This window comes from Diadema antillarum, unplaced genomic scaffold (genome assembly GCF_040938485.1).
Source record: "Diadema antillarum isolate AM-2024a unplaced genomic scaffold, OU_Dant_1.0 seq00000461_RagTag, whole genome shotgun sequence".
Classification (NCBI taxonomy): Eukaryota; Metazoa; Echinodermata; class Echinoidea; order Diadematoida; family Diadematidae; genus Diadema; species Diadema antillarum.
Window position 1 is genome coordinate 1,076,164 of NW_027271432.1, and position 26,594 is coordinate 1,102,757.

The 26,594-nt window shown below is 37.7% G+C and overlaps 1 protein-coding gene across 1 annotated transcript in view; it reads left to right on the forward strand.

The window, feature by feature from the left end:
• Positions 1 to 26,594, forward strand: part of LOC139733134 (ubiquitin carboxyl-terminal hydrolase 34-like) — a 118,785-nt gene that overhangs the window by 68,825 nt on the left and 23,366 nt on the right. Inside the window, 26 exon segments of the mRNA XM_071643975.1 lie at positions 6,955 to 7,118; positions 7,568 to 7,780; positions 8,699 to 8,755; positions 10,013 to 10,090; positions 11,465 to 11,559; positions 12,043 to 12,058; positions 12,060 to 12,213; positions 12,690 to 12,803; positions 13,075 to 13,106; positions 13,397 to 13,450; positions 14,195 to 14,329; positions 15,197 to 15,337; positions 16,254 to 16,367; positions 16,887 to 16,967; positions 17,610 to 17,692; positions 18,488 to 18,569; positions 19,043 to 19,129; positions 20,190 to 20,264; positions 21,237 to 21,431; positions 21,967 to 22,071; positions 22,577 to 22,621; positions 23,146 to 23,244; positions 23,893 to 24,037; positions 24,799 to 24,896; positions 25,408 to 25,489; positions 26,049 to 26,134. Coding sequence (XP_071500076.1) covers positions 6,955 to 7,118; positions 7,568 to 7,780; positions 8,699 to 8,755; positions 10,013 to 10,090; positions 11,465 to 11,559; positions 12,043 to 12,058; positions 12,060 to 12,213; positions 12,690 to 12,803; positions 13,075 to 13,106; positions 13,397 to 13,450; positions 14,195 to 14,329; positions 15,197 to 15,337; positions 16,254 to 16,367; positions 16,887 to 16,967; positions 17,610 to 17,692; positions 18,488 to 18,569; positions 19,043 to 19,129; positions 20,190 to 20,264; positions 21,237 to 21,431; positions 21,967 to 22,071; positions 22,577 to 22,621; positions 23,146 to 23,244; positions 23,893 to 24,037; positions 24,799 to 24,896; positions 25,408 to 25,489; positions 26,049 to 26,134 — 2,630 coding nt within the window.

A 26,594-nucleotide genomic window follows, 5' to 3' on the forward strand; every position in this document is an offset into this window, starting at 1 on the left:
TACGTCCCGTTTTGTTTTTGTCGATATCTCAAGAACCGTGTGGTGGTTTTACATCAAACTTGGTATGAGGGTATATCCTTGGGGGATAATACTTTTTGTGGATTTTAGGGTCACAGGGTCAAAGGTCAAAGGTCACAGGTTATTTTGTGAAAAAAAAATGTGAAATTTCATGTTTTTCTCCATATCTCGCAAATGGTTCAAGGTATCTTCATTGAACTTAGTATATATGCTTGTACCGATGGGCAGTGATTATCTAGGGAAGTTGGGGGTCATGGGTCAAAGGTCAGGGGGGTCAAAGGTCAAGGTCAACTCCTAAAAATATCACTACTTTCCTTAAAATGCAATATGTCTGAAGGTTTTTTTTTTAAACTTGGTGTATGGCATGTATTACCCAATATATATTTTGGGGGAAGTTTCTTGCCAAAAGGTCAAAGGTCAAAAGGTAAAAGGTCAAGTGAAAGTGCTAAATTGCACTTTTTCCTCCATATCTCGAAAGTAACTCAAGGTATCATCATGAAACTTACATATTTATGCATGTTCAACCTAACAGTGATTCTCTTTGGAACTGTGAGGTCAAAGGTCAAAGGCCAGGTTTAGATAATGCTATTTTCCCATTTGATACTGAAATTATACTTTTTCTCAATACCTTGAAAATTACTCAATACATAAACTTATAAAAGGGTCAAAAGTCAAGTAAAAATCATAAGTTCCCCCAAATACCTGCACTCTGACATTTTAATCATTCATCCAATTGAACCTAGTTCTAGGAAAGTGAACATTCAGCACATTTGTGGCAAACCTGTCATTTTAATATTTTGCCAATTGTGTGAAACTGTCATCACACATTGTCAAGACATTGTACTATAGACCTATTAGGAGAACCATGCATTATGGCGGAGGCATATCAGTAGCCGTAGCGATATATCTAGTTATATATAGGCTTTTTTTTATTTGATTTGATTTTAAACATCATCATTTTCCCAAGTATTCCCGTTTCTTTTCCCATGATTGAAATCAGACTGTCTGCCATAACGATGATTGCTAAATGTCTCGCTGTGTGTCGATATGCCGATGTGCGAAACACGTGCCATGAGCTCTTGCCTTGTTTGAGGCTACTTCAAGTTCAATTAATCGAATGCGCCGCAGCTGCGCTTTATGGCTTGATTGCGGTAACAGTTTACATTCGATACAAAGAAATCGTCATGTCTTGTACGAGCAAAAACAAAACCAAACAAAAGCAAGCAAGCAAACAAACAGACAAGACATAACAAAACAAGAAACAAACGAATGTTGATAGCCAAATCATCTCCGTATATAGTGGACCGTCACAGTTCATAGGTGAAATTCTTTCAAACTTTGAAAAGTAATGCGCAGTTTTCATGAGCTTGAAATTGTCGTGATTTTACTGTCTAATCAGGTAGTAGCTGCATATCACATACTCGTAGTGAATTTCTGTCTGCAATCGAGACGTGTCCTTTCATAATTATTGTCTTTCTGTGATTCAATAAATCGAGTGATTAATCAGTCCCTTTCTATAGTTCAAGAACATCTAAAATAATCAAGTATACACTATTATCCCGGATTATGATCGACTGTTCGATGCTTCTACTATGGATGGGCCAAAAGAAAGACTAAATTAATAGAATCATGATCCTTGTCATGATTCCTTTAAATTCTACTCTCGAGCTAGTTCTTTGATCGATATTTCCAGGCTATGTATACTCTGTTTATTAACAGAATTCGAGTGCGCGCATTCTTTCGTCTGGCACCTGCGTCTGGCACCTGGTTTTGTGGAAAATTCTGCAAGGGGGGGGGGGGGGGAGGAGGATGTCAAGCATCTTCAATCCGAAGAGACTGCATGCTTATACAATCTTTCGCTTCTATTTGTTGTCGTATTTCCCCACGGTGGCTATTCTTTGCTAGCAATCAACAATTAGATTTAACTTAACGAAGGTTGCTAGCACGTGGTTCTTTTTGTTGTGAGGGAGATATGTACATAATTTTCATTTTCATCTTTCATTGGAGGGGAAATACAGCAAAAAGAGGGAGACATGAAATAAGACGAAGACGTATGCATGTTCTCCTAAATTGCGTGATCTTTGAAGTATACTATAATATAATAGAAAAATAGACGAAATAATAAAATGTGATGCAAACCTACACTTTATTACTTGACTAAGTACTAACGATTATAAACGAAATCATAATTTCGGACTCTATAAATGCCACATTTTAGTGACATAAAGCGTTGATATAGTGTGATGTCACGGACTCTGCGATCAGTTTGTTCCACTCATACTTTCTTCTTTTAAATTATTTTCTTCTTTTTTTCTTTTCTCTTAAATTTCGCGATTCTTGAATGATAAAATACAATGAACCCTAGATAAGTCACATTCTCAGCGACGCAAGAAAGCTTTGATAAAACGCAGCTTTCATATAACGGGATGCCGGGCTTCTGTTATCTTGTTGCACCGATATTTTCTTCTTATTCCATTTTTCTTCAAATCAGTGTAATCCTTGAAATAAAAAAAAGAACTTAATATAGCGCAAAAGAAAGTGTGAAAGCAATGCAAACCCTCACTTTATTAAGTGATAAGTATCTACAATATTGTCATAAAAGAACATGTAATTTCGGAGATATTTTTGAAGTCACATTTAGTGCGAGGCCGCTGACTCTGCACTCAGTTTATTCCACTAATACTTTCTTCTTTTAATCTTTTCTAGCTGTTATTTTTTCTTCTAAATTGCGCGACTCTTGACATAAGAAACACAAAGGAAATTATATAAATGCGATTGAAATATATGCTTTAGTTACGTGATAAATATCAACAATCATGTCATGAAAGAAAAGAATTTCGGACACTTAAGTCACTTCACAGAGACGTTTAGTTAAACTAAATGCAGAGTTGATAGAGCATGGATGCTGCTTCGTTACGACAGTTGCACTATTTTTTTCTTCTTCATCATCTTCGTTTTCTTTTCACATTCTTCTAAATAGCTTGATTTTTTAAGAACAGAACAACAACAAAAAAATGAGACGAAAGGAAATAGTGCAAAGATGCAAACCTTCACTTTAGTTACATGATGAATAACAACAATTATGTCATTGTATGATGAAAGAAAACATAATTTCGGACACTGGAAGTCACATTTTCAGCACCGCAAAGTTAAGCTATAAACGCAGCTTTGATGCCGCGATGCCGTTTTGTTATACTTGCATCAATATTTTCTTCTTTTTCTTTTTTTTTTCAAAACTTCTTCCTTTGCTCATTTTTTCTTCTTAATCGTGTGAGACTTGAAATAGAGAAAGAAACGCACAAAAATAAAGGATGAAAGCGATGCAAACTTGCACTTTATTACGTGACAAGTATCAACAATATTGCATTAAAGGAAAGATAATTACGAAGACTTTTAGTCACATTTTCAGCAACGCAAAGTTAACGTAAACGCAGATTTTATGGTGGGTTGACGCTTCGTTTTAGGCTAGTAGCACCAAAATTTTCTTCCTTTTTCCCCTTCAAATCAGTGCAATCCTTAAAATAAAAAAGAAACGCAAAACAAAGTGTAAAAAAGAAATGATGCAAACCGATACTTTATTAAGTTATATTCGTATCCACTATTGTCATAAAAGAAAAGATGATTTCGCAGACTATAAGTCACATTTTCAGCGACGCGGAGCTAAGCTAAACGCAGCATTGCAGTGTGATACCGGTCCGTTAGAAAAATAAAAAGAAAGTATGACTGAAGTGATACAGGTACCCATGTCTGAAATAAATGAATAAAAAAATCAATCATCTTACCGTTATTCAGAGTTCTAAGACTTAGCAAATAGGCATATAGATTACTATAAAAGTTGATGCCTATTTAGGTGATCAAAACTTACGTTTGAAATGAGAAAGTGGGATCATTTGCAGACATTTGTAAACATCCGACATTTGTTTTAGCATTGTAAAGAGCCGAAAGTTACTGTTATTCATTTCTGATTGTAGAAGCAATCATCCAACATTTACTGATATTTAAGCACCTTACGGAGCCGAATTATACCGTAAATGATTTTAAAATTTAAAAGCAAACAACCGACATTCATTTTAGCACATTACGGAGCTTCATGAATGTTATCCTTATCTATTCAGTTCCGAACGTGAAAGCAAACATCCGACATTATTTTATTATCGTACTGAGCCGAATGTTACTGCTGTCCACTTCCGAAAGTGAAATGAATCATCTGGAAATTATTTTAGCATCGTACGGAGCCGAATGTTATACTATTTTTGATTTTTGAACGTCAAGGCAGACATGAGATATTTACTTTATCATCAAACGCAGCTGAACGTTACTTTTATTCATTTCGAAATTTAAAAGCAAACATCCGATAGTTATTTTAGCATCGTATGGAGCAGAATATTACTGCTTTTCACTTCCGAACGTAAAAGCACTCATCTGACATTTAGTTTAGCTTCTTCCGGAGCTAAATTTTATTGTTATTCATACCTTCAAACGTAAAAACAAATTTCCGGCATTCATTTTATCATCATACGGAGTTGAATGCTATTGTTATTCATTTCCGAACGTCAAAGCAAACATCAAACATTAAATTTACCACCGAACGCAACTAAATGTTACTGTTATTCGTTTCGAAATTTAAAAGCAAACACCCGACAGTTATCTTAGCATCGTATGGAGCCGATTGTTACCGCTGTTCATTTCCGAACGTAAAAGCACTCATCTGACATTATTTTAGCATCTTCCGGAGCTGAAAGTTATTGTTATTTACTTTCGAACATAAAAGCAAACATCAGGCATTAATTTCATCATCGTACGGAGTTGAATAGTATTGTTATTTATTTCTGAACGTCAAAGGGATCATTCGACATTTATTTTAGTATTTTCCGGAGCTAGATTTTATTGTTATTTACTTTCGAACGTAAAAACAAACTTCCGGCATTCACTTTATCATCGTACAGAGTTGAATACTATAATTTATTTTCGAATTTCAAAGCAAACATCAAACATTAAATTTACCATCGAACGCAACTAAATGTTACTGTTATTCATTTTTCGAAATTTAAAAGCAAACATCCGACAGTTATCTTGGCATCGTATGGAGCCGATTGTTACCGCTTTACATTTCCAAAAGCAAAGGCAAACATCCGACATTTATTTCATTATCGTACGGAGCCGAATGTTACTGCTGTTCACTTCCGAAAGTGAAATGAATCGCCTGTAAATTATTTTAGTATCGTACGGAGCCGAATGTTATACTTTTTTTGATTTTTGAACGTCAAGGCAGACATGAGATATTTACTTTATCATCAAATGCGGCTGAACGTTACTTTTATTCATTTCGAAATTTAAAAGCAAATATCCGACAGTTATTTTAGCATCGTATGGAGCAGAATATTACTGCTATTCACTTCCGAACGTAAAAGGACTCATCTGACATTTATTTTAGCATCTTCTGGAACTGAAAGTTATTGTTATTTACTTTCGAACGTAAAAGCAAACATCAGACATTTATTTCATCATCGTACGGAGTTGAATAGTATTGTTCTTCATTTCCGAACGTCAAAGGGATCATTCGACATTTACTTTAGTATCTTCCGGAGCTAAATTTTATTGTTATTTACTTTCGAACGTAAGAACAAACTTCCGGCATTCATTTTATCATCGTACGGAGTTGAATACTATTGTTATTCATTTCCGAATGTCAAAGCAAACATCAAACATTAAATTTACCATCGAACGCAACTAAATGTTACTGTTATTCATTTTTCGAAATTAAAGCAAACATCCGACAGTTAACTTAGCATCGTATGGAACCGATTGTTATACCGCTGTTCATTTCCAAAAGCAAAGGCAAACATCCGACTTTTTGGTGACCCCGGGCCACCGTTAGTGTCGAGCTCTGCATCGATAAGATCTGTTACCAACGGAGGGATGATTTCGGACACTTTTAGTACCATTTTTTTAGCTACGAAGCTGTAACGTTATAACGATATCGCACCAATTTTGTCCCTTTCTCTCTCTCTCTTTGTTTTGTTTTGTTTTTGCATGCTTCTCGCGCACGTGCACGTCGGTGTGTAAGCGCCGTTTCTTCCCCCGACGACCCGACCACGTGTTCAGTTTGAGCCACCACGCGTAAATATTTCAAACTACCTGACGGCACTTTTCCGCCACGCGTACTTCATTTTTTGGCGAGGACGCTGCCTGTACCGTACATTGGCTACAAAATGCTACTCCTTCACCATTTCTAACCCGATTTCGATTCCGTTTGCTTTATGTGATGGCACTAGGTGAGGGCTTCAGAACTTCTACACAGAATTTTGACCTTTGACTTCTTTGACCTTTGACCTTGATTTTTGACCTGTACCGTACATTGGCTACAAAATGCTACTCCTTCGCCATTTCTAACCCGATTTCGATTCTGTTTGCTTTATGTGATGGCACTAGGTGAGGGCTTCAGAACTTCTACACAGAATTTTGACCTTTGACTTCTTTGACCTTTGACCTTGATTTTTGACCTATATTGTACATTTTGCTACAAAATGCTACTCCTTCGCCATTTCTAACCCGATTTCGATTCCGTTTGCTTTATGTGATGGCACTAGGTGAGGGCTTCAAAACTTCTACATAGAATTTTGACCTTTGACTTCTTTGACCTTTGACCTTGATTTTTTACCTACATTGTACGTTTTGCTTCTAAATGCTACTTCCGGCGGGGACATATATTACGCACCGCGTAATTTCTACTTTTCCTTGTTTTTATTTGTATGTAATTCAATAATTAGAATATCTACACCTTGTAAATCTTTCTATTCTAAATACACTTCACAGTGAACCCAGCGTGTTTACCTTACACAGGTCACGACTGTCACTGGATGTTGCAATCCTGCATTTCCCATGAAGAAGATATGACATTGTTGCTGGCCTGTTCTTTTCTCCCATCCCCACCAGGCACTCATCCACCATACCCTTGGGAGTACTGGCCCCAGGAAGACCGGCGGGCCATGTGTGGCTATGTTGGCCTTACCAACCTGGGTGCCACCTGTTACATGGCCTCATGCATGCAGCAGCTCTTCATGATGCCAGAGGCCAGAGCACCTATTCTGGGGGCAAAGGTAGTACAAGAATGCAGTGCTATGTCAGGCAACAGATAGTGCCGGAGCAATGCTGCTCTGTTCATGATAATAACAACAGTAGTGTGCTTCTGTCTAGACATTCCAATATTCCATTCATGCTTAGGTTGCTACTACAAAAGTTTACCTCATACTATAGCAGTCATGCTGCAATGTCAAGTGATTTTTGCAGACAACTGTAAAGGGAGTCTTATTTTACAGTAGAAGTTTGGTCAAAAGTAATCTGCCAAAACAATCTCAGATTTGTGAGCCCACTGATTCTTTTTTTTTATTGTTGTGTTTTGATTACTAGTTTACCTAAATACCTCCTGAACTGCAGAAAATTTCTAGGTCTTTGAGACCTCTTTGTACTGAGTTTGCATGGCTTACTGCAGTGTTCACTGAGTATCCATGTATTCAATCTCTGTCTACCCTCCTTCCCCCTACACCAGGTGAGCGAGGCCAGCAAGCATGCTAGTGTGCTGAGTGAGACCCAGCGCATGTTTGCCTACTTGCAGGAGAGTGAGCGCAAAGCCTACAACCCCCGCAGCTTTTGCCGTGTCTACACCATGGACAAGCAACCTCTTAACACGGCCGAACAGAAGGACATGACAGAGTTCTTCACGGACCTCATCAGCAAGATGGAGGAGATTACTCCCAAGCTGGTGAGTTAAGTAGCCAGTTTACTGGTAGTGTTTACTATGCAGTGATAAAAGGCATGGTCTTTTTTTTCTTCTCCAAACTAGCCCCTTGAAAGGACATAGTATGTACATATAAAGTGTATGTATTATTGTCAATTTTATGTATTCATTTCATTTCTGCAAATTGTATGACAAGAAACATTTTATATTATGGGATGGAGACAGTTTTATTCCAATTCTCTGCAGGCCTGTTGCATACGACTGTTTGTCTATGGGTCTAGAATGAAACATCAAATCCAACAATATCATCATAGATACTAAACATCAAGTTTCAAGAACAATAAGACATGACATAATTATTACTGGTAGATAAACAAATGCAGTTACAGTAAAGGGGAATAATGATATACCCCAGGTACTGCACCTCTTATCTGCATTAATATCAGAATTATGTTGCTGTGATGGAAAAAAAAATCAGTTTATGATCTCCTTTGCTATATGATGTCATGTATTTATTTAGCTCTAAGCAAGTCAACAATAGCATGACCACTTCCTACTAAAGTGAAACTGGGAGTTTCAAACTTCAGATGTAAGAGTGGGTGCTGTCATAGATTGAGACTTACTTCAATCAATATTTGGATCACATTGCATGTTTAGGAAAATGTACTGGTAGGCTGTAGGTGATGGATCATTGATAGTCACATCCATGTTGTGATCATTGTAGATCTTCACACATCTATCCTTGAGTCCTTTTTTTCCTGTAATCCATAATTTATGATACTGGGGACTCTGTCAAATTGAGTCATGTATACTATTTTGTCAACAGAGGTGCATGTAAATATTCCCAGTTTATGTTAATGCAAATATGTCATTTATGTTATGTTTGGAAACAAATATTTCTCATTTATTCTTGGTGTTGTTCATAATTATTTTCTTTTGCAGAAAGAAACAGTCAGCACTTTGTTCAAGGGAGAGCTTACTAATAACGTGGTGTCACTTGTAAGTAATCACTTTCACCAGGATGTATGGATATTTTTTTTTCCTCCATGACATTTTACTATTAAAAAAAAAAAAAATGAGTGTATGTATGCCTTCTTGCATGTATTTTCAGGTATTTGTTCATGTCAACATTTGTTAATTCCTTCAGAGAAAATTGCCACTATTGTGAATGAAGGTTTTTGTGAAAACCTGTCCTTATCAGTGAATATTTGTTTTCATCAAATGAGTGCTAGTACTTCTTTAACAACAGGCTGGTCTATTCAACTTTGTCGCTATATTTCTCTAGTGACATAGTATGGAGCTGTCCTGTTGACCCATTTCTACCAATTACATTACGTGGAATATGGTTTGAGCGCATTTCTCACTGCTCTTTCTAACAAGCTGCCAGCAAACCTATTACTTGTCAGGAAAAATTTCTAGCATTTAAGTGTATCTGTACACAGAAATTTAGTTTTTTGACATTGTAGGTTATTGTACTGGTGATATCCCTATCAAATATAAGAGTGCAACATTACTCTCATACTGAGATATAGCAATTTATAAAGAGACATAGAGCAATCTCTGAAATGCCAAAAAATTACATGCGCCTTGATCTAAGAGTAGTTGTTTGGCATTATCGACTGCATTCGATTGCGTAGTTTGATAATTTTCTGTACAATCAGTGTACTACAATACTCTCAAAACATGCAAACGCACGCAAATGTCCATGTACGCAGCTAGGTTGGTGCTGCTGCGCCGGGCCACTGACCAGGCAGCTGCGGCAGCATCTACTCGTGCGGATGCATAATATGGCTCGATGAGGCGATACTGATAGACAGTATTCGATATAGCTGTGTGCAGATGGAGGCGAACGAAGGAAATGTGCACACACCGATGGTCTACGTGTGGCTACTATTTTCAGATCCGGCTACTATTGCAGTACGCACTAGTCCGTGCTGATTCATTAGAATTAATATTTCACAGTTTTGGACATTTTTTGTGATGGGATAGAATTTTCTCTAGAGTTCTTAGGACATGCTCTCACACCTCTCAAATTTTAGAGGAGAGATTCCCTTTAAGGTTTGTTTGCAATTTTTGTGTTTCAGCAAAATGGTCTGTCCTGTAATAATCTTGTACATGAAAGAATTTTCATCGCACCAAGAACAGCTTGATGCTCTCTTCAAGTCTACTATACTGTTGTAAACAATGGCAGCCTGTTGGATGGTCTCTCAATTGTTTTATGGCTACTGTAATACCTGACTCCTTGTTTCCACTCAGGACTGCCCTCATGTAAGCCAGACGACGGAAGAGTTCTTCACAGTCAGATGTCAGGTCGCCGACATGAAGAATCTTTATGTAAGTGTGAGGACAGCAGACTCCATTCTGTTGCAATGGACATGTCAGCATTGTCTGTAGAGTGGGCTGTTTGTGTACAAAGTCTGTATCTATTTGTGTGCTGTATAAAAAGGTTGTGTGCCAGGGATTCAGCAGCCCTCGTGTAATGTGTCTGCTTCTGCCAGTACTATTTAGATTGTGAGATATCTATTGGAAACATTTTTTTTATTATTCTTTGATCATTGCTTTAGGGGATAAAGTGGTGATAAAAGAACATATTGAAATTGGAAATTTATGGCTCGTCATCTTGACAATGTCTTGCACTCATCGGCTACTTCAACTGATTTGTTGTCGAGCCCACCAGAGGTGCGGGGAGACTAAGAGATCGCCTGCGGCGTCTGTCAGTCCATCGATCGTCCGTCCGTAATGCTACAAAAACTTGAATATCTCTCTACTGAGGACTTTAATTTCAATTAAACTTGGAGGGAAGAGTGGTTATACAAAGTTACACAATTTACCATACATGAAGGTCACCTCAAGGTCAAAGGTCACAGGCAGGGGTCAATGAACTTTAAGGCCCAATGTTAAGTTTTTACGGCGCGTTTCAATTATGGCTCATAACTTTTGATGTATATGTCCGTTTGTGACCAAACTTGGATGGTAGATGTCCCTTGGGAAGTTGAAGGTCACCACGAGGTCAAAGGTCACGGACAGGGGTCAACAAACTTTTAGGGCCCAATGTTAAGTTGTTACGGCGCGTTTTGATTATGGCTCAAACTTTTGATCCATATGTCTATTTGTGACCAAACTGATGGTAGGTGTCCCTTGGGGAGATGAAGTTCATCACAAGGTCAAAGGTCACAGACAGGGGTCAACAAACTTTTAGGGCCCAATGTTGAGATTTTATGGCGCATTTCCATTATGGCTCATAACTTTTGATCCCTATGTCCATTTGTGACCAAACTTGGCTGGTAAATGTCCCTTGGGGAGTTGAAGGTCACCACAAGGTCAAAAGGTCATAGGTGGGGGTCAATGAAATTCCGGGATTTAGAAAAGCATTAATTTCTTCTACGCGAATGGGCGAGACACATTTTGGCACTTGCCTTGTATGATGCTGCTCATGTATGTGAGCGACGAAATCACAAACTTTTGATCAATTTCTTGCTTGCAGTAAAGGAAGAGGAAACATTGTAACTACCGTAGAATGAACTTTTTGTTCTGATATTGACATGTTTAACCCAGGAATACATGGACATTCCTTTCATTTGTTACACTTCCAAAAACTATGTCCATACTATTGGCAAAGTTCATTGTTTAAGGTGTTCATAGTATTCTTATGTAGTTGTGCCTAGAGGGTTAATGCTCCACTATTCATTCTACACACTCTACCATCAGGAATCCCTGGATGAGGTGACGGTCAAGGATACACTAGAAGGTGACAACATGTACACATGCTCCCAGTGCGGGAAGAAAGTCAGAGCTGAGAAGAGGTGAGTGTGAAGCCCTGAACAGTGATCTAACAATACTCGTGTGATGTTTGCACAATCCCCATGAGATTTTTCTGTCTGTCAGTTGCTGCTCAATATCACACAGGATCCTTTACTTGAAGAACACCCAGTGTAAATTTCTGTGAATAAACAACAGAATGAAGGCGTAACATTATTTCTTTATAATGGATACAGATGAAAATCTAATCATTTGACCTGCACTTCCATGTCTACAAAGAGAGCAACTCTATCTTGCCACTCTCATAGAGGCCTTTCTGTAATTGTTGACCTGTAAGTGAATGGGTATGAAACAAACACATTTGCCTCTCAGAATCATAGCTATAGAGAGGGAGCTACATTTCACTGAAGTAGAATGACAGTATAATACATGTAAGTGTCATGCTAGCTTTAGTAGACCTAGGAGAGTACTGTCTTGGTGTAGTCACAAACATGTCCTTATGTGCTGCTATCTGACTCTATGCTCAGGGCCTGCTTCAAGACAATTACCCAAGATCCTGTCCTTCAACACCATGCGCTACACCTTCAACATGGTCACCATGATGAAGGAGAAGGTCAACACTCACTTTTCATTCCCAAGACAACTGGACATGTCCGGCTACACCGAGGAGATGCTAATCAACAAGGGTCGGGGAACGGGTGAGCAGAATCTGACAAGATGAATCCTCTGAAATATAAGACAACCAGAAGCACTATCAGTTAAACATGAGGAAATGATACTGTGTGTCTGTAGTTTTTGAGTCTGCATGTTTTCACTTGAATTTGAGTTGATTTGAATTTAAAGTGTGTAATACAGAAATCTATTTCACATTTTGTGACATACTGAACAACATCTGACACTGTTATATATAAGTGCATTTTTTTTTCCAAGTTAGGTAAGGTACAGTACATTCTTATTTCTATTGTGAATTGGACTTCTGGTCAATTAGGTGCAACTTTACTGGTGTGGTTTTTTTTTTATGGAATGGGGATCATGCCACATGCTTCCACTCTTTGCAAATGCTGATTTATTGGATGCATTTCCCTCTCCGTAACTTTGGTCTAAATTCACTGTATATGAATAGTATCAAATTGCTCAAGATCCTTTCTGTGATGTACACCCCTTGTATACTCAGATACACCATCCGGCAGCAGTGGCCAGCACCAGAGCTACTTGTATGACCTGATAGGGGTTACTGTGCACACAGGGACAGCAGACGGCGGTCACTACTACAGCTTCATCCAGGACCGCATCAGATAATTCCTTCTTCTTTGAATCTGTTGCATTTCATTTATTTTCATGGAAAATTATTAGAGTGAAGAATTAGAAGTGTTTCACAGAATAACCAAGGAACATCAAGATTGAACTCTATGTATGAAATATGCTTCTGTCATGCACACAAGTTTTTGTATACATAAACATTTACCTTTTTCAGTTCATAGACATATTGACCGCTCTCAGTTTCTGATCTGCACTGGCCGATTTTTTGTTTTCTTTGGTGGCATCTCATCACATTGCAGTTCTTTCAAAACAGCTTCCTAATCTTATGACAGTATAGAGTGACATGCAGTGATTTTGTATTATAGCCTGGAGCAAGTATTGTGATTTTCCCCTCATTTACAAATGCCGAGTTGAAAATAGTAGGTTGGGTATGCATAAGCACTTACAGCTTATTGCTATAGTGTTAAAATCACACTGGCTATGTTGATACAGACATTGTCCATCCATGGAAAAGGTCTGAATGATTCCATTACTTCTAGAAATATTTCTAGTTTGTAATAAAGTACAGTGTGGTAGGTTCTCTTTCACATTGACTTCAATATCTTCCTTTTTTTTCCTCAGACCAAGACGTACGATTCTGTTACAGACAAGTACATGGATTTTTCCTTCGAAAAGGTAATTTGTCATATAAGTACTTTATATTGTCGATACCTAAGTGAGCAGTCTTCTTCTTTTTCGTATGGCACAATGTGCCTGCTGGATGCTATATACAGACTGTTGGTAGTCACCAGGGGTGAACCGCGAGGGGTCGACATCATTCACCCAATATCTTGTGTGGGTGGGTGGGTGGACCACTTCACCAGGTTTGCACCCTGCTCTTTGAGATGAATAAATGAAATGGGATCTTTCATAAGCACAATTTGTGACTAACTCACACACACAGGACCTCCATTTAATGTCTTGTCCAAGGAACAGATTGTTTTGCATCTTACAGTATGAGAGGGGACGGTATGATTACACACAACATTGCTCATCTAGACTTGGTGGGAGTCAAAGCAGAGTCGTTTGGATTGTGAGGCAAACAGGCTGAGCCACATCACCCCCCTGAGCAGGAGATGTATAATACATCCATGTCTTGCATGAATATGGATTAAATGCGCAAAACATGATCAAAATAATGGAATGCAGTTAGTACGCTAAATCATTCACATATGGCAGATTGTGATGTGCGTGCTCTGACTAATTGCAAGTAGTGATATGTGAAAGTTTTTGCAATCTGGAGTATGTTCTTTCATTGAGGCCATTGCTTTCAGGCTCAATTTTGCATAATATGTGCTCTCTTGAGCTGTAATTGATAGTGTCACTGAATTTTATTGGCAGTAATGTCTATGTCTATCTTTTGTCCTCTTCTTTTAACAGACACACAGTGCATACATGCTGTTTTACAAGCAGTGTGAACCAGACAATGACAAATCAAGGGAGAAAAGAAGGATATCTTCTGCCATGGAGATTGCAGAAAAAACTGCCACTGAGTTGCCCAAAGAAATAGCTGAGGTGAGAAAACTTTGCCAAACTCTCCAGTAAGAGTCATGCTAGATTCATCAGCTCAGTGCATAGATAATAACTGAAAGTGAAAATGTAGCAGTGTAAATGAAATTTTCCAGGGGAGATGTGTTACATTACTATGCATCTGGTCCCTAGAAATGTTAATATTTGTGCTCTGTCTATATCATAATATGAATACCGGATGTAAATGTACGCATCTCGTATAGAAAGTTTTGAATGGCAAGATATGCAAGTGAAAAGACTTATTCAATGACCAGTTACAGTGCTAAGTGGGAGAGGTAGATTTATGCTCTGTTTCTGTCTATTTGAAGATGTGCATATATACCTGTTTGCCATATTGTGACTGTATTTTCTTATTATCAGATTTTCATTTTATATATTAGTTGTGTTATATTCTTTTTGATGAAATTATCTGCTTCCTCCTTGAAATAGAAAATTTCAGTGGCTGCCCTGGCATTTAATGTTGCCATCTTTCCTATTTTCAGCTCATTTGCAAGTCGCCATGAAACATATTTATGTGAAATTCTACAAAAACTTGTTTGATAACAGATTTGATTTTCTCCTGGGCAATAAAACACATTCATAAGCAAAATTAGTTCATGAAGTGACAACTGTGGTAGACAAAGAAATCCATGCACATATCAATTCCATGTTGACCTTGGCACTGCAGGTATGTGGTATCTAGTTTTCTCAGCCCCTCTGTTGCTCTGCAACTGAATCTCATCTTACAATTCCTCCCATCTGTAAAGCTACTAGAGCTAGCACCTAAACTCTGCAAACTTTGTTGTCCCAACAATCCTTGAAGAAAATCATATTTTCTTAAAGTGACTGTGAGTATTCTCTCCTGTGATTCAGTGGATCTGGGAGGACAACACCAGGTACCTGCAGGATAGCTACATCTTTGACCTCAACTACATGAACTTCATGTGGCAGGTCTGCAACTTCTTGCCGGCCACTCTCCCTGACCCTCAGGACGTCCAAGTCATCGCCTCAAAGGTGCGTCTCTTGCACCAGAGATTTTATTTTGTCAACAATTATGTCCAAAAGATCATGTATTTCATGAATTTAAAAAAAAGATATACAAATCTCAAATCTCGGTTAAGACTTGTACTGCTGTGCTGTTGTCACTAACTTGTGTTGCCTTTAAATCTTTATATCAAGAAAGAAAGAAAAAACCCAAGGGCTTCTTCTGCTATGTTGTCCCACATGGAGGTCAGCTGTTCATGCCAGATGTTGGGATTAATGTTGTCTTTTTCATATCACTTTCATTTTGTCAAAGAAAAAAAAAAATCTGAGAAGGGAGAATACAAATGACTTCCATTACAGCTGTACTAAGCTGATAGACCATTGTGGTTGAGTGAATAAAACTGCTATTCCTCCATCTTGAGGTTCCTGGTTTGGACCCACTGGCAGCAACAGTGGTCCACACAAAGGCACTCTATCTTATCGCCTAGTCCTTTGGAGGGAACTTACAGTTGTTCCACATAAAGTGAACAATGAAACTCAACATCAACAATCAACTAGGCTTCAAATCTCCACCAAGAGATTTTCCTTTTGTCAGAATTTAGTGACCAATGTCTGGTAAATCTGAAATTTCATTGAGGACATCTTTTTTGGCTGAGTCTTGATCATTTACCTGTATTCTGGTTGAAATTAAATGAATTCCATGAAGACCGTCTCTGTATTCACTAATTTGCCTGATGATTATATATAACTTATGGACACAATAACAATGAGATATTACATGTGTATTCAGTCATAACAATAGTGTCTATCTAGAAGCAGAAAGAAATACAAGCTGTAGAACTGTTGTGTTTGTAGTGCTCCCCTGCGTCTGAATGAAATGACATTCATAATTTTGATAATACAAAATCCAATGAATCAAAATATCCATTTATGTTTCCCCCATCAGCTGACAACATCATTCATGCTGGAGACACTCATTCACTCCAAGGAGAAACCAAACACCAAACAGTGGATGGAGCTCATGACCAACCAGTTCCACACCTGTACTCTCGCTTGTGAGGTAATCACCAGTCTTTCTATCACTCCTGGATTGAAATAAAAACTTTCACTCGTACAATACCTCTTTATACATAGTCTTTGTCAGGATTGTGGTGATGAAAGTGGAACTTAGGATTATCAAAGAATAGCAGTACTTTGAGGTACATTTTTAGCACTTGTATGGTATATGTCGTGACTATACCTTTACTGAAGATTTTGAATGTGACCAAATTTCTTGATATTAAGTGTATCAAGTTGTATTGTCTTGTCTCTCTATGGCTCTGCAAATGAATTATTAGATTAACATGAAACAGTGCAATCCCATGGAGTAGCAATTCAAATTGAGGTTAATGGAATAGGAATCTGTCGTGTCTAGTGTGATCAACTAGTTGGACAACATAGTCTAAAGCCACAATAAGCTGGAGTGTGGGAAATGGTGCATGATAGGTATGGTACAGCCTATCTGCCAGAGTCAAGATAATTGTTTAGCTCTGAATGAAAAAAAAAGAAGAGTGACCTAAACATATTTGTTTGTTTGCAGTGGTTCCTTGACTACATGGCTACAGATGACTGGTGGCCGCAACAGATCCTGATCAAGTGTCCCATTCAGACGTGTAGACAGGTAGCGTCCTCCTTCCTTCCTACTCCTCCTTTGTGTTTTGAGCTTTAGCTACCAAGGTGTGATAATTCCCAATGGAGGTGATATCCAACACACCCAGCTCTCAGAAGCTCTTGATCTATCCATGTTACTAGTTATATTTAAGTGAAAGCCATCTTTAGGTAGTCCACTCCTGTATGAGTGCCATGAGTACATTAAACCTTGCTATTTGTTGCACTTTGTACCACAGATCTCATAGAAATTTTTAGGATGGATGGATGTTGGTTGTCACTTTGCCTTCCATGAATGACTGGACTAGATAGGTGTTGAAAATTTAGTGTAATGAACATTGTAGACGCCAGCATAAAAACAAATTGAGGCAAAATGAGTTAACAATTTATCCACATTTATATGAACATGTAGATTAATACTTGTCAGTAATTCTGTGGTATATATATGGAAGTTTGATCATATTGAAACAGATACAGAGGCAGTCAGTATGAAGAAAATTGAAACTTCAAATCAGCAAAGTTTTCTGAATGTGCTGTTACTCTGTTTTAGTCAGTAACAGTGTCTTCAAATAGCTCTTTTGATTGATAAATGGAAAACAAGCAGCGACTCAAATGCATGCCTTCTAAATATGACGCTGGTTGATTTCCTCTGCAGCTGTTCCAGAGACTGTGCATTCATGTCATCAGACAGCTGAGAGAAAAACATGCTCCACTCTACCTGCATGCAGTCATCGAGGGGTGAGTCTTGAGTTGGAAAAGAGGCTGGACAAATTATTGGTATTGTGTGGCTAATTATCCTGGGAAAGGGAGCTGAACCCAATACAGTCCATACTGAATCATTCTGTATCATGCATGGATGAAATCTAATGCCAAAGTAGATTAAATTTTAGGGGCATTGAACATTCTTATGAAGTACTATTGTTAAACGAATCAGCTAATTGGATAGAAACTGACAGTGTTTGACTTGAAATGTTCAATTTCAATATGTCTTTTTATTCTGCATTTGATACATTTTGATCTCTGAGGGCTGCCATTTTGGGCATTGATGATTGTGTTTGAGTGTATTCTAATCTTTTGTCTGAAGTCTTGTAAAATCTTGTCTCATCTTTTGTGGAGTGTTGTCAAGGAAAGCGGTCAATGCGAACTTTAACAAATAAGCATTCTCGACTGTCATAGTAGTACAAGACTAGTAATGCTTGATTATGCATCAATAATTCTCTGTCTCCTTTTATTTTCATATGTGAAACAATGAATAAGCCAGAAAAATAAGCCCCCCCCAAAAAAAAAAAAAAAAAAAAAATCAAACAAATCAAATATAGTGTGGTCCAATCAGAAAAAAGCTCATGTCCTGGCATGAGTGTGATAAATAGGATTGTGGCCAGAGTAATTTTCTTATACGTGGTCTACATAATGAGATTGAAGCATTTGACATTGTTTAACAGAACTTCCAAGAAGCAGTATCTTTCTATCTCTTCAGGACATTCTCCACTGTACAAATCTTATAGTGACTCAAATTGACCTTTTTTCTTGCAGTCACGATGAACGTGAGATTCAACCTGAAGAGATTGGAAACGTCTCCTGTGTGACAAGGTTCATCAAGAAGCTGCTGTCCATAGTAAGTCAGTGCCTTGTGTGATGTTTCAGTAATTGCCACCTTGGTAAAACCACCTCGATAGAAACAGGGATTTAATCACCGTTGGTATTTCTAGGATGAAAAAACAAAGAAATATTGGCAGTCAGATTCCTGTCTCCGCTTCGATGAGTCAGTCTAAAATGTGCTGAGTCATGAAAATCTAAATATACTCTTCATGATGATTACATGTATATTAAATAATTTATGTAAGCTAATAAACCTTTTGCAGACTGGAGCTGTGTCATATATAATAGATGTGCTGATATTTGCTGACATGCAATGTAACAACAAAAAAAAAACAATTACATAGTATGTGCTCTCAGTAGCACATGGTGGACGAGTCATAACCTTGTGTGTCATGCTAAAGATTTGTTTATGAGCAGGGTAGCAAAGTTGAAACTGGGGTGTGCAAAGTAAAAACAGATGTATAACATCATATGGCATTGTTTCTGCAGATTTCCATGGGAGTGAGACCACAGTGCAAGCACCTAACAGAGTACTTCTCTGTGCTCTATGACTTTGCCAAAATTGGTGAAGATGAGGTAAGATTCCTGCTCAGATTACTCTTTATCTCTATCAAGTGAACAGATGATTGGGTTATCATATCATTCATATCTAAATGCAATAAAATATTGTGGAGAATGAACTTAAAAAAAAATCATTTGATCAATGCTGAGTAAAACAATGCTTTGTTATCAGATATTGGATCATTTTAATCTTACCTGTAGTTCCTTTCTTTTTGTGTGCAATTGGACATTTCATTGCAAATACATGACTTCATTTGATGGCTCATGCAACAGTGAAACAAAAGCAAGACTGTCATCACACACTAATGATATTGTGTGCATGGGAACATTTACTTCAGTTAGAGATATGGTGCATATCTTGTATGAGCTTATAAAGGTTACTTCACTGATGTACATGTATTGACAGTGCACTTACTTCACATTCAGATGAATTCTGATTTAAAGGACAAGTTCACCTTCATATACATATGGAATGAGTGAAAGCAGCAATATTATTAGAAGACATCATTGAAAGTTTGGAGAAAATCGGACAATCCATTCACAAGTTATGAATTCTTAAAATGTCTGCACAGTCACTGCTGGATGAGAAGACTACTATAGTGTATGATGTCACATGCGTACAATGATATAAGAAAAATATAAAGAGAATTTCACAAATTTTTATTTTTTGAAAAAAGTGCACATTTCCTTGACTTGTCGCTGATCTATGTTAAAGGTAATATTATTCCCCCTGCCTTCTGAAAAAGGCAAGTCAAGCATTCTGTTATTGTGTGAGAAAAGTGAAAATATGTTGAATTTTCTTTGTTTTCTTTATATCGTTGTACACATATGACATCACTGGCTGTAGTAGTCTTCTCATCCAGCAGTGACTGAGCAGAAATTTCAAAAATTCATAACTTTTTAACGGGTTGTCCAATTTTCCACAAACCCTCACTGATGTGTGCTACTAATATTGCTGCATTCACTCAATCCACATGTCTATGAAGGTGGACTTGTCCTTTAATGTTGTGTGGTGAAAAAATAAAAGGGGTTTGTCTGTATTCATGATCATTTCCTCCAACTTTATTGTATACAGGCACAGTTTCTGACCTCGATAGAAGCTATATCTATCATGGCCAACTTCTATCTGGGCACAAAGGCAGCTGACTATGTGAGTATTCTGGTATTTATCTCAGGTGAAATTATAGAGAAGAAAATGCTCATCCCAAGTGCCATGGTAACATGACATCATATGCAATATTCAGCAACATATTAGATAGATGACTTATTTCCTAATATGTGTACATGAAAAAAAAAACCACCAAAAATCGGTAAATCACCCTAAGATGAATTTGCAGTGATAATTCAACTTAAGGGGGCTTTTCTTTGCATATGCACTGATGTCGATGAGCTCAAACAACATTACATAAACCTCTGATTTTTTTCATGTGTACATCAAGATGTGTTGCAGTCAGTAAGATATCACCTCTTGATATTGTTGAACCCTTGAATTACTGACACCAAACCCAATATTTATATTATATTGGATGGCTATGAATGGGATACTAGGGAATATTGCACGAGTTAGGGCCAATATTGCGTGAATCGAAGATGAGTGCAATATTAGCCCTAACGAGTGCAATATTCCCTGGTTTTCCATGAATTAATGCCAGCCAATATAATTATCCTCTCCAATTATGTAGAGAAAGCATGTTCTGCACAAAAATACCGTAGCCCTACTTCTACTCGTCTTTGAAGTTGACTCAGCAGTCCCATCCTAGCGCTGAAAAGGGGAAGCCCCTAAAACTGCGTATGAAGCAAGCAACTAGCACAATGTTTGCGCGCTTGTGAATTGTAACAAAATTTCGCGCACTAATAGCAAGCGTTTGTGCACTCGGCAAGCGCTCGCGCAACAGACAAGACAAAATATGGTGTATTCTTGAACGGCCAGTAACAACGGTAGCCTATGGGGAATTAATACGTTGGCCTATGCGTTTTGTTCAATACTAGTATGCTCTCATATTGAAAGGTAAAAATTGAGCGGACAACAATACACGTTTTTAATGCGCCGCTAAAACGTCCTATATAGATGATAATAGGAAAAAATCATATTATTAAAGCATTGTACTATACATGTCAACAGGTGGAGGTGATCTCAGATGATGAGAATGATGACGAAGATGATGACGATGACGTCATTTCGCTGACAGAGGACAAATACAAACCTACATCACTGGAGAAGATGATTTCCCTCATTGCATACTTGGTGGAGTCGTCTCGCACAGACAGGAGGCTTCTGTTGTCCCCAAATGACTACAATGTCTTGGTTGGCGGAAAGGTATGTAGTTCAATCTGTTTACAGATGAATAAATGCTCAATGTTTTTTATACGTAAGTGTGTGTGTGTCTGTGTGTGTGTGTGTGTTGTATATACGTGTGTTTTATTCACTACATTATTTGTTTGACAGTTTGGTACCTTTTGAGTGCATGACATAAAAGCTAATTTCCTGCAATGCAGCAAACTGTGGCAAACTTATTTCCATCAAGCAGAGATTTATTATTGCCTCTGCCAAGAAGGTAAATATACATTTTGCTGACATTTGTTTATTGGTCTGTATGTCGAGGTTAAGACTCAGAAAGTTATAAATGAAATTTGATGAAATTTTCATAATGAATCTGTTCTGGTAAAAACCATAGGTAATTAGATTTGGCAGTGATTTGATCATAGTCTAGATCTAGGATTGTTTTCAAATGGTGCATGCACAGTTCTATGGTATCAGTGACTATGGAGCCCTAGTAGGTGCTTGTTTCATTGAATGAGAAAACAATGGGCCTTACAATCATGATTGTTATGATACCTTTGATTTATTCTAGGGCTTCCCCTTCCTCTTCCAACAAATCCGAGACAACATCAACCTCCAGCAGACGAGGAACCTCATCCTAAGGCTAACAAGGTTCCCGCCAAAGCTTCCGGAACAGGTACTATGTGGGCACATTTTGACAGGCATTCACAAGCCTGTGCTCAGCACTTTGAAAAATGTTCACTTTCAGATATGTTCAGAACAGTCATCTATTGCAACTAAACTTAGTATAAATTGAATTGTGTTGATGATATAGTGTTGACTGAAATGAACTTTTTTACCACAACCAACAATGAGCAATGAGAACTAAAGTTCAGCCTCATACAGGAAGACAGAGTTACCTTCATGTACTCATTTCACCACTGAATTTACTGAAATGAATGGCTCGAGAAGAAAATTACCACTTTCAGAGTGCTGTTATTTTTGGTGTGTCATGTGATTTTTATTTGGATGTATTGGTACTCTAAATACCTGAGCCATGTGAGTGTTAAGTGTGCATGATTTTAAGATGGAATACCTATGGTGTGGTTCTCTATATGTATGTAGCCATTATATTTGAATCCATCTGAATTAGCACTAGCATTTCAGCTTTGGTCTTGTGTTACTCAATCTTTTCATTACAGATCATTGCCATGATATTCAATGCCATCAGCAAGCTGAGTCCAGAGGTGAGTTTTACAAGGAATGCTGTCATGTCTTTACATGTATACCTACAATCGTACAGTAGTAATAGCATTACCACTGCTTGAAGCAGTAAATGCAATCATAAATATTTTTAAAAAATGTATTTTTTATGTTTGTTAAGGTCATGTAAGTTACTCAGGTTTTCATTGTTTTCATTTCATAATGATATAATAATTTGCAGTTAAGTTCTTATCACCTCTATTTTGATTGGACAAAAATTGCCAAAGAGAATCTGTAATTGATTTATCATGTTGTAGACATAGAATGATTAATTCCAAAAACTAGTCGCTCTTTCATTTTTGAATGACAGTACATCTATCTTAGAGTATGCACTGCGACTTTCTGAAACATTTTTTTTTTTTTTTTAATTCTTTTGCTGGAACAAGCTTTTTGCCAAAAATGAGGACTGTGCTAGAAGAAGCAACAGTGTGGCTGATATCAAGCTCTCCTCTGTTCATTAATGAGTAATATTTATATTGGCACAACATTCATCTCTCCCATCTTGCAGGCTGGCATCCCATTCTTCAAGATGCTCTCCCTGTTAGTGGAACCAGTGCCTCCAGGTTGCACCTCCTTCACACCCATCATCCTCCAGAGGATCTGGGATGTAAGTCTTTTTAAGGCATGACTTCCTTGGCCAGTGTATAGTCTGTATTGTGATTTACCTACATACGATATAGTTCCTGCAGTGTATGTTGTATTAAAGCCAGCAAAGAGTTTCATTCTCTATTTATGTGCTGGGTGAATTTGAACTCTTGATATCACAGTTCATACTCTCAGCTTTGAAAAAGAAATATGAAAGGGAATGTTTAATGGTGTTTTTGATGAAGATCCCAGAGGTCATGCAGATTAGCAGGATTGCCATATTCAGAAATGATCTTCAAGTACATTTGTATGTCAAATAAACGACAAATTTGAGTTGTAGAGTGATAGTCAAAATCAGCAAAATATCAAAATTTGTATTAGGTCCTTCAGTTCCTGCTTTAGATTTTTTTTAGACCCTGAGGGAAACTATTGGCGCTATATAAATCATATCAATTATTATTATTATTATTATTATTCAAGTGGCCTATACAGTGCAGAAAAATCTAATGGTGATCAAAGAAATGTGGTACATGCTTTTATTTCATTGTTGTTATATTAACTGGTTATTTAACAATGTCACAACACTGTTATACAGTCATATATATTTGCACTCAAGTTCAAGTTTATTGTTTTGACAAAAATGGTTTTGTTGTTTCCTCCATATCTGTAGATCTCTGAGTACAACCCCCAGCAAGTACTAGACTGGCTTGCAGCCCAGGTGCCCAGGAACAAGCTTGCCCACAACTGGGTGCTGCACCACATTGATAGATGGGTAGAGACCTTCCTCATACACCAAAACAACCGAGTCAGAAACTGTAAGTTGTGATGTACTGCCCATTATGATGCAACTTTGTTTGCAAGGACCAGTTAGATATTCAAGGGCTTGATTCCGCTCACCTGATCTGTTTCAGTTTTACATGAAGACAACTTTTAACTTCATTTCAATGATTCAATCTCCCTTCCCTTTATTATTGATTTAGTCTGTCAATTCATACCTTGTCATGGAAGTGTTAGTTTGAGTCTGTGCTGACACGGCACCTTGCCCATGAATTACCAGTTGTGATTCACCTTCTTCCAAGACTACTAGGAAATGGAAAGAATGGTAGTGTGTAAAGTTTATTACTGGATGAAGCAAAATTTCCATACGACAAACCAGTAATTGGAGAAGATTTATAAAAGGTGTTCAGACAAGGCACTACATGCTTTTTAGGGTGGTGTGTAAAATTGCTTTTCACAATCTGACAAATGTTCCCCCAACCACTTTAAAGGACAAACAAACTACAGACAAATGCTCCAATATCGCAGCTGCTCATGTGTCTTGTAGGAATTTACAAAAGAGAGACAGAAAACTGAATTCAAAGGTTGCTCATGGAGACAGTCTGTAGATTTTGAAATAAATTGAGAAAAATTGTCCATAATTTTCACTTCAATTAATGGCATCAATTCAATTTCCTTTCATTTTTTAATGGATTTTCAAATAGCAGTACAAAGCTTGTGAATATGACTACATTATTGGCTGACAAGACTGACAAACTGAAAAACTGTAAGTCAAACTTCATACTGTCTTTACCAACAGCTGCTGCCTTCCTTCTCATCTCCCTGGTGCCTGACCCTCACTTCCGCCAGTCCTTCCGGTCAGCCAGGTCCCTGCACAGCCCACAGAGAGAGATCAGGGTAAGTCACCAACCATCCAACACTACATAATTCTCACCTTTGACTTCTACTGCCATGACTATTCCAACACTAGGAGGCATGGTAGGCTACAAATACATTAAGAATTGTTTAGCTATGTTTTAATGTATGGTGTGGGTGTATAGTCATAAGCATTGATACATTGTGTTTGTGAAAGATGACGTCAGTATCGTGTGTTTCCCTAATGATGACATTCAGCTGTTTTTACTGTGTTTCCCTCTTTATTAGGGATGCCATTGGCAACATATTTTCTGTTTGTATGTCTATCTCGAGTTGATACACCATGACGTCTTTACAACCGGTAAGATGACATTTAATTTTGATAATACTCTCACCTGTATGGAATAACTGAATACAGTGATGTTTTGGGAGGTTTCTTGTATTGTGCATCAGGAGTGAATGGTAAGAGATGTGACTGAATGAAATGTGTGGATGTGTTCTCTGACAGAGTATTTTCATCTGTGAGTCTCTCATCTTTTCTGTCCCCACACAGCTGGCACCAGAGGCACTTCTGGTCCTCCACCAGATCTATGCACTCCTTCTTTCCCTACTTCCAAGAGCCAAGCACTATGTTGGTAAGACAGCTGCAGTCCTGACATTGCTCTAGTACCATGTACAATAATCGTAAACCAATTTTACAAAGAACATTTTGTTCCTCCATGTGGTACGATTGTATATTTCTGTTGGTATCAGGTAGTGAAGACTGACAATGGGTATTCTGAATTTTGAATATCTTTCCTGTATATGTGATATTTGTAGAGTGTGCAGAATTCAGTTTTTTTGTAACCGTATGTATGTGGATTACACAATACTTTTAAAGAGGGTGTTGTAAAGAGTCAGAAGAAATCATATAGATGTGTCTGTGCCTGTATCTGGATTTTAATTGTCTTTCTTGTGTATGTGATATTTGTATAGTGTGCAGACCTCAATTACTTTCTAACCATATTTACATATGAATCACACAATGCTTTTAATAAGGAAGGTACTGTAAGGAGTCAACAGAGATCCTGTAGATGTGTCTGTACCTGTTGAGTAAGACTGAGTTGGATATTCCAGGCAAATGAAGCATTGTTCAGTCTGCTGAGATTGTTCCATATGACCAGAGATTCACGATTCCTTACTTTTTTGACACAGATGTGACAGCCCATGGAACGTCCAAGCTAGTTGCCTACTTTGCTGTGCTCAACCACTGTTTGATATCTAGGTCTGAGAAAAGGAAGGTGAGTATATCCTGCAAATGGTTCTCATTGGTAGTGTAAATGCAGTGCACGCGAGGAATCTTTAGATTATTGCTACCTCTGCATACGAGCTGCTAGGCAAGTACTGTATAAGCTGTTATTTTCGCAAGGGTTTAATTTTCGCGAATTTCGAGAGTCACAGTTGGATCGCGATTTTAACAACATGCGAAAATGTCTCCATGCGCTCTGCTAATAGTACGTTAATGTTAGTGTCGGCGTCAATTCGCGAAAACAACATCTCGCGAAAATGTCTAGTTCTGATGAATAACAAATAAAAAGAAATGGCAGTCTAACAAGTTAGTTCAATTACACGATGAATGATAGACAAATTTTTTAATGACAATTTCATTTTTAGGTAAATTTGATGCGTATATTAAGAACTAGACGGCAAAGTCTAAAATAATTGATCAGAATACAACCCCTGTCCTAAATGACAAATAAG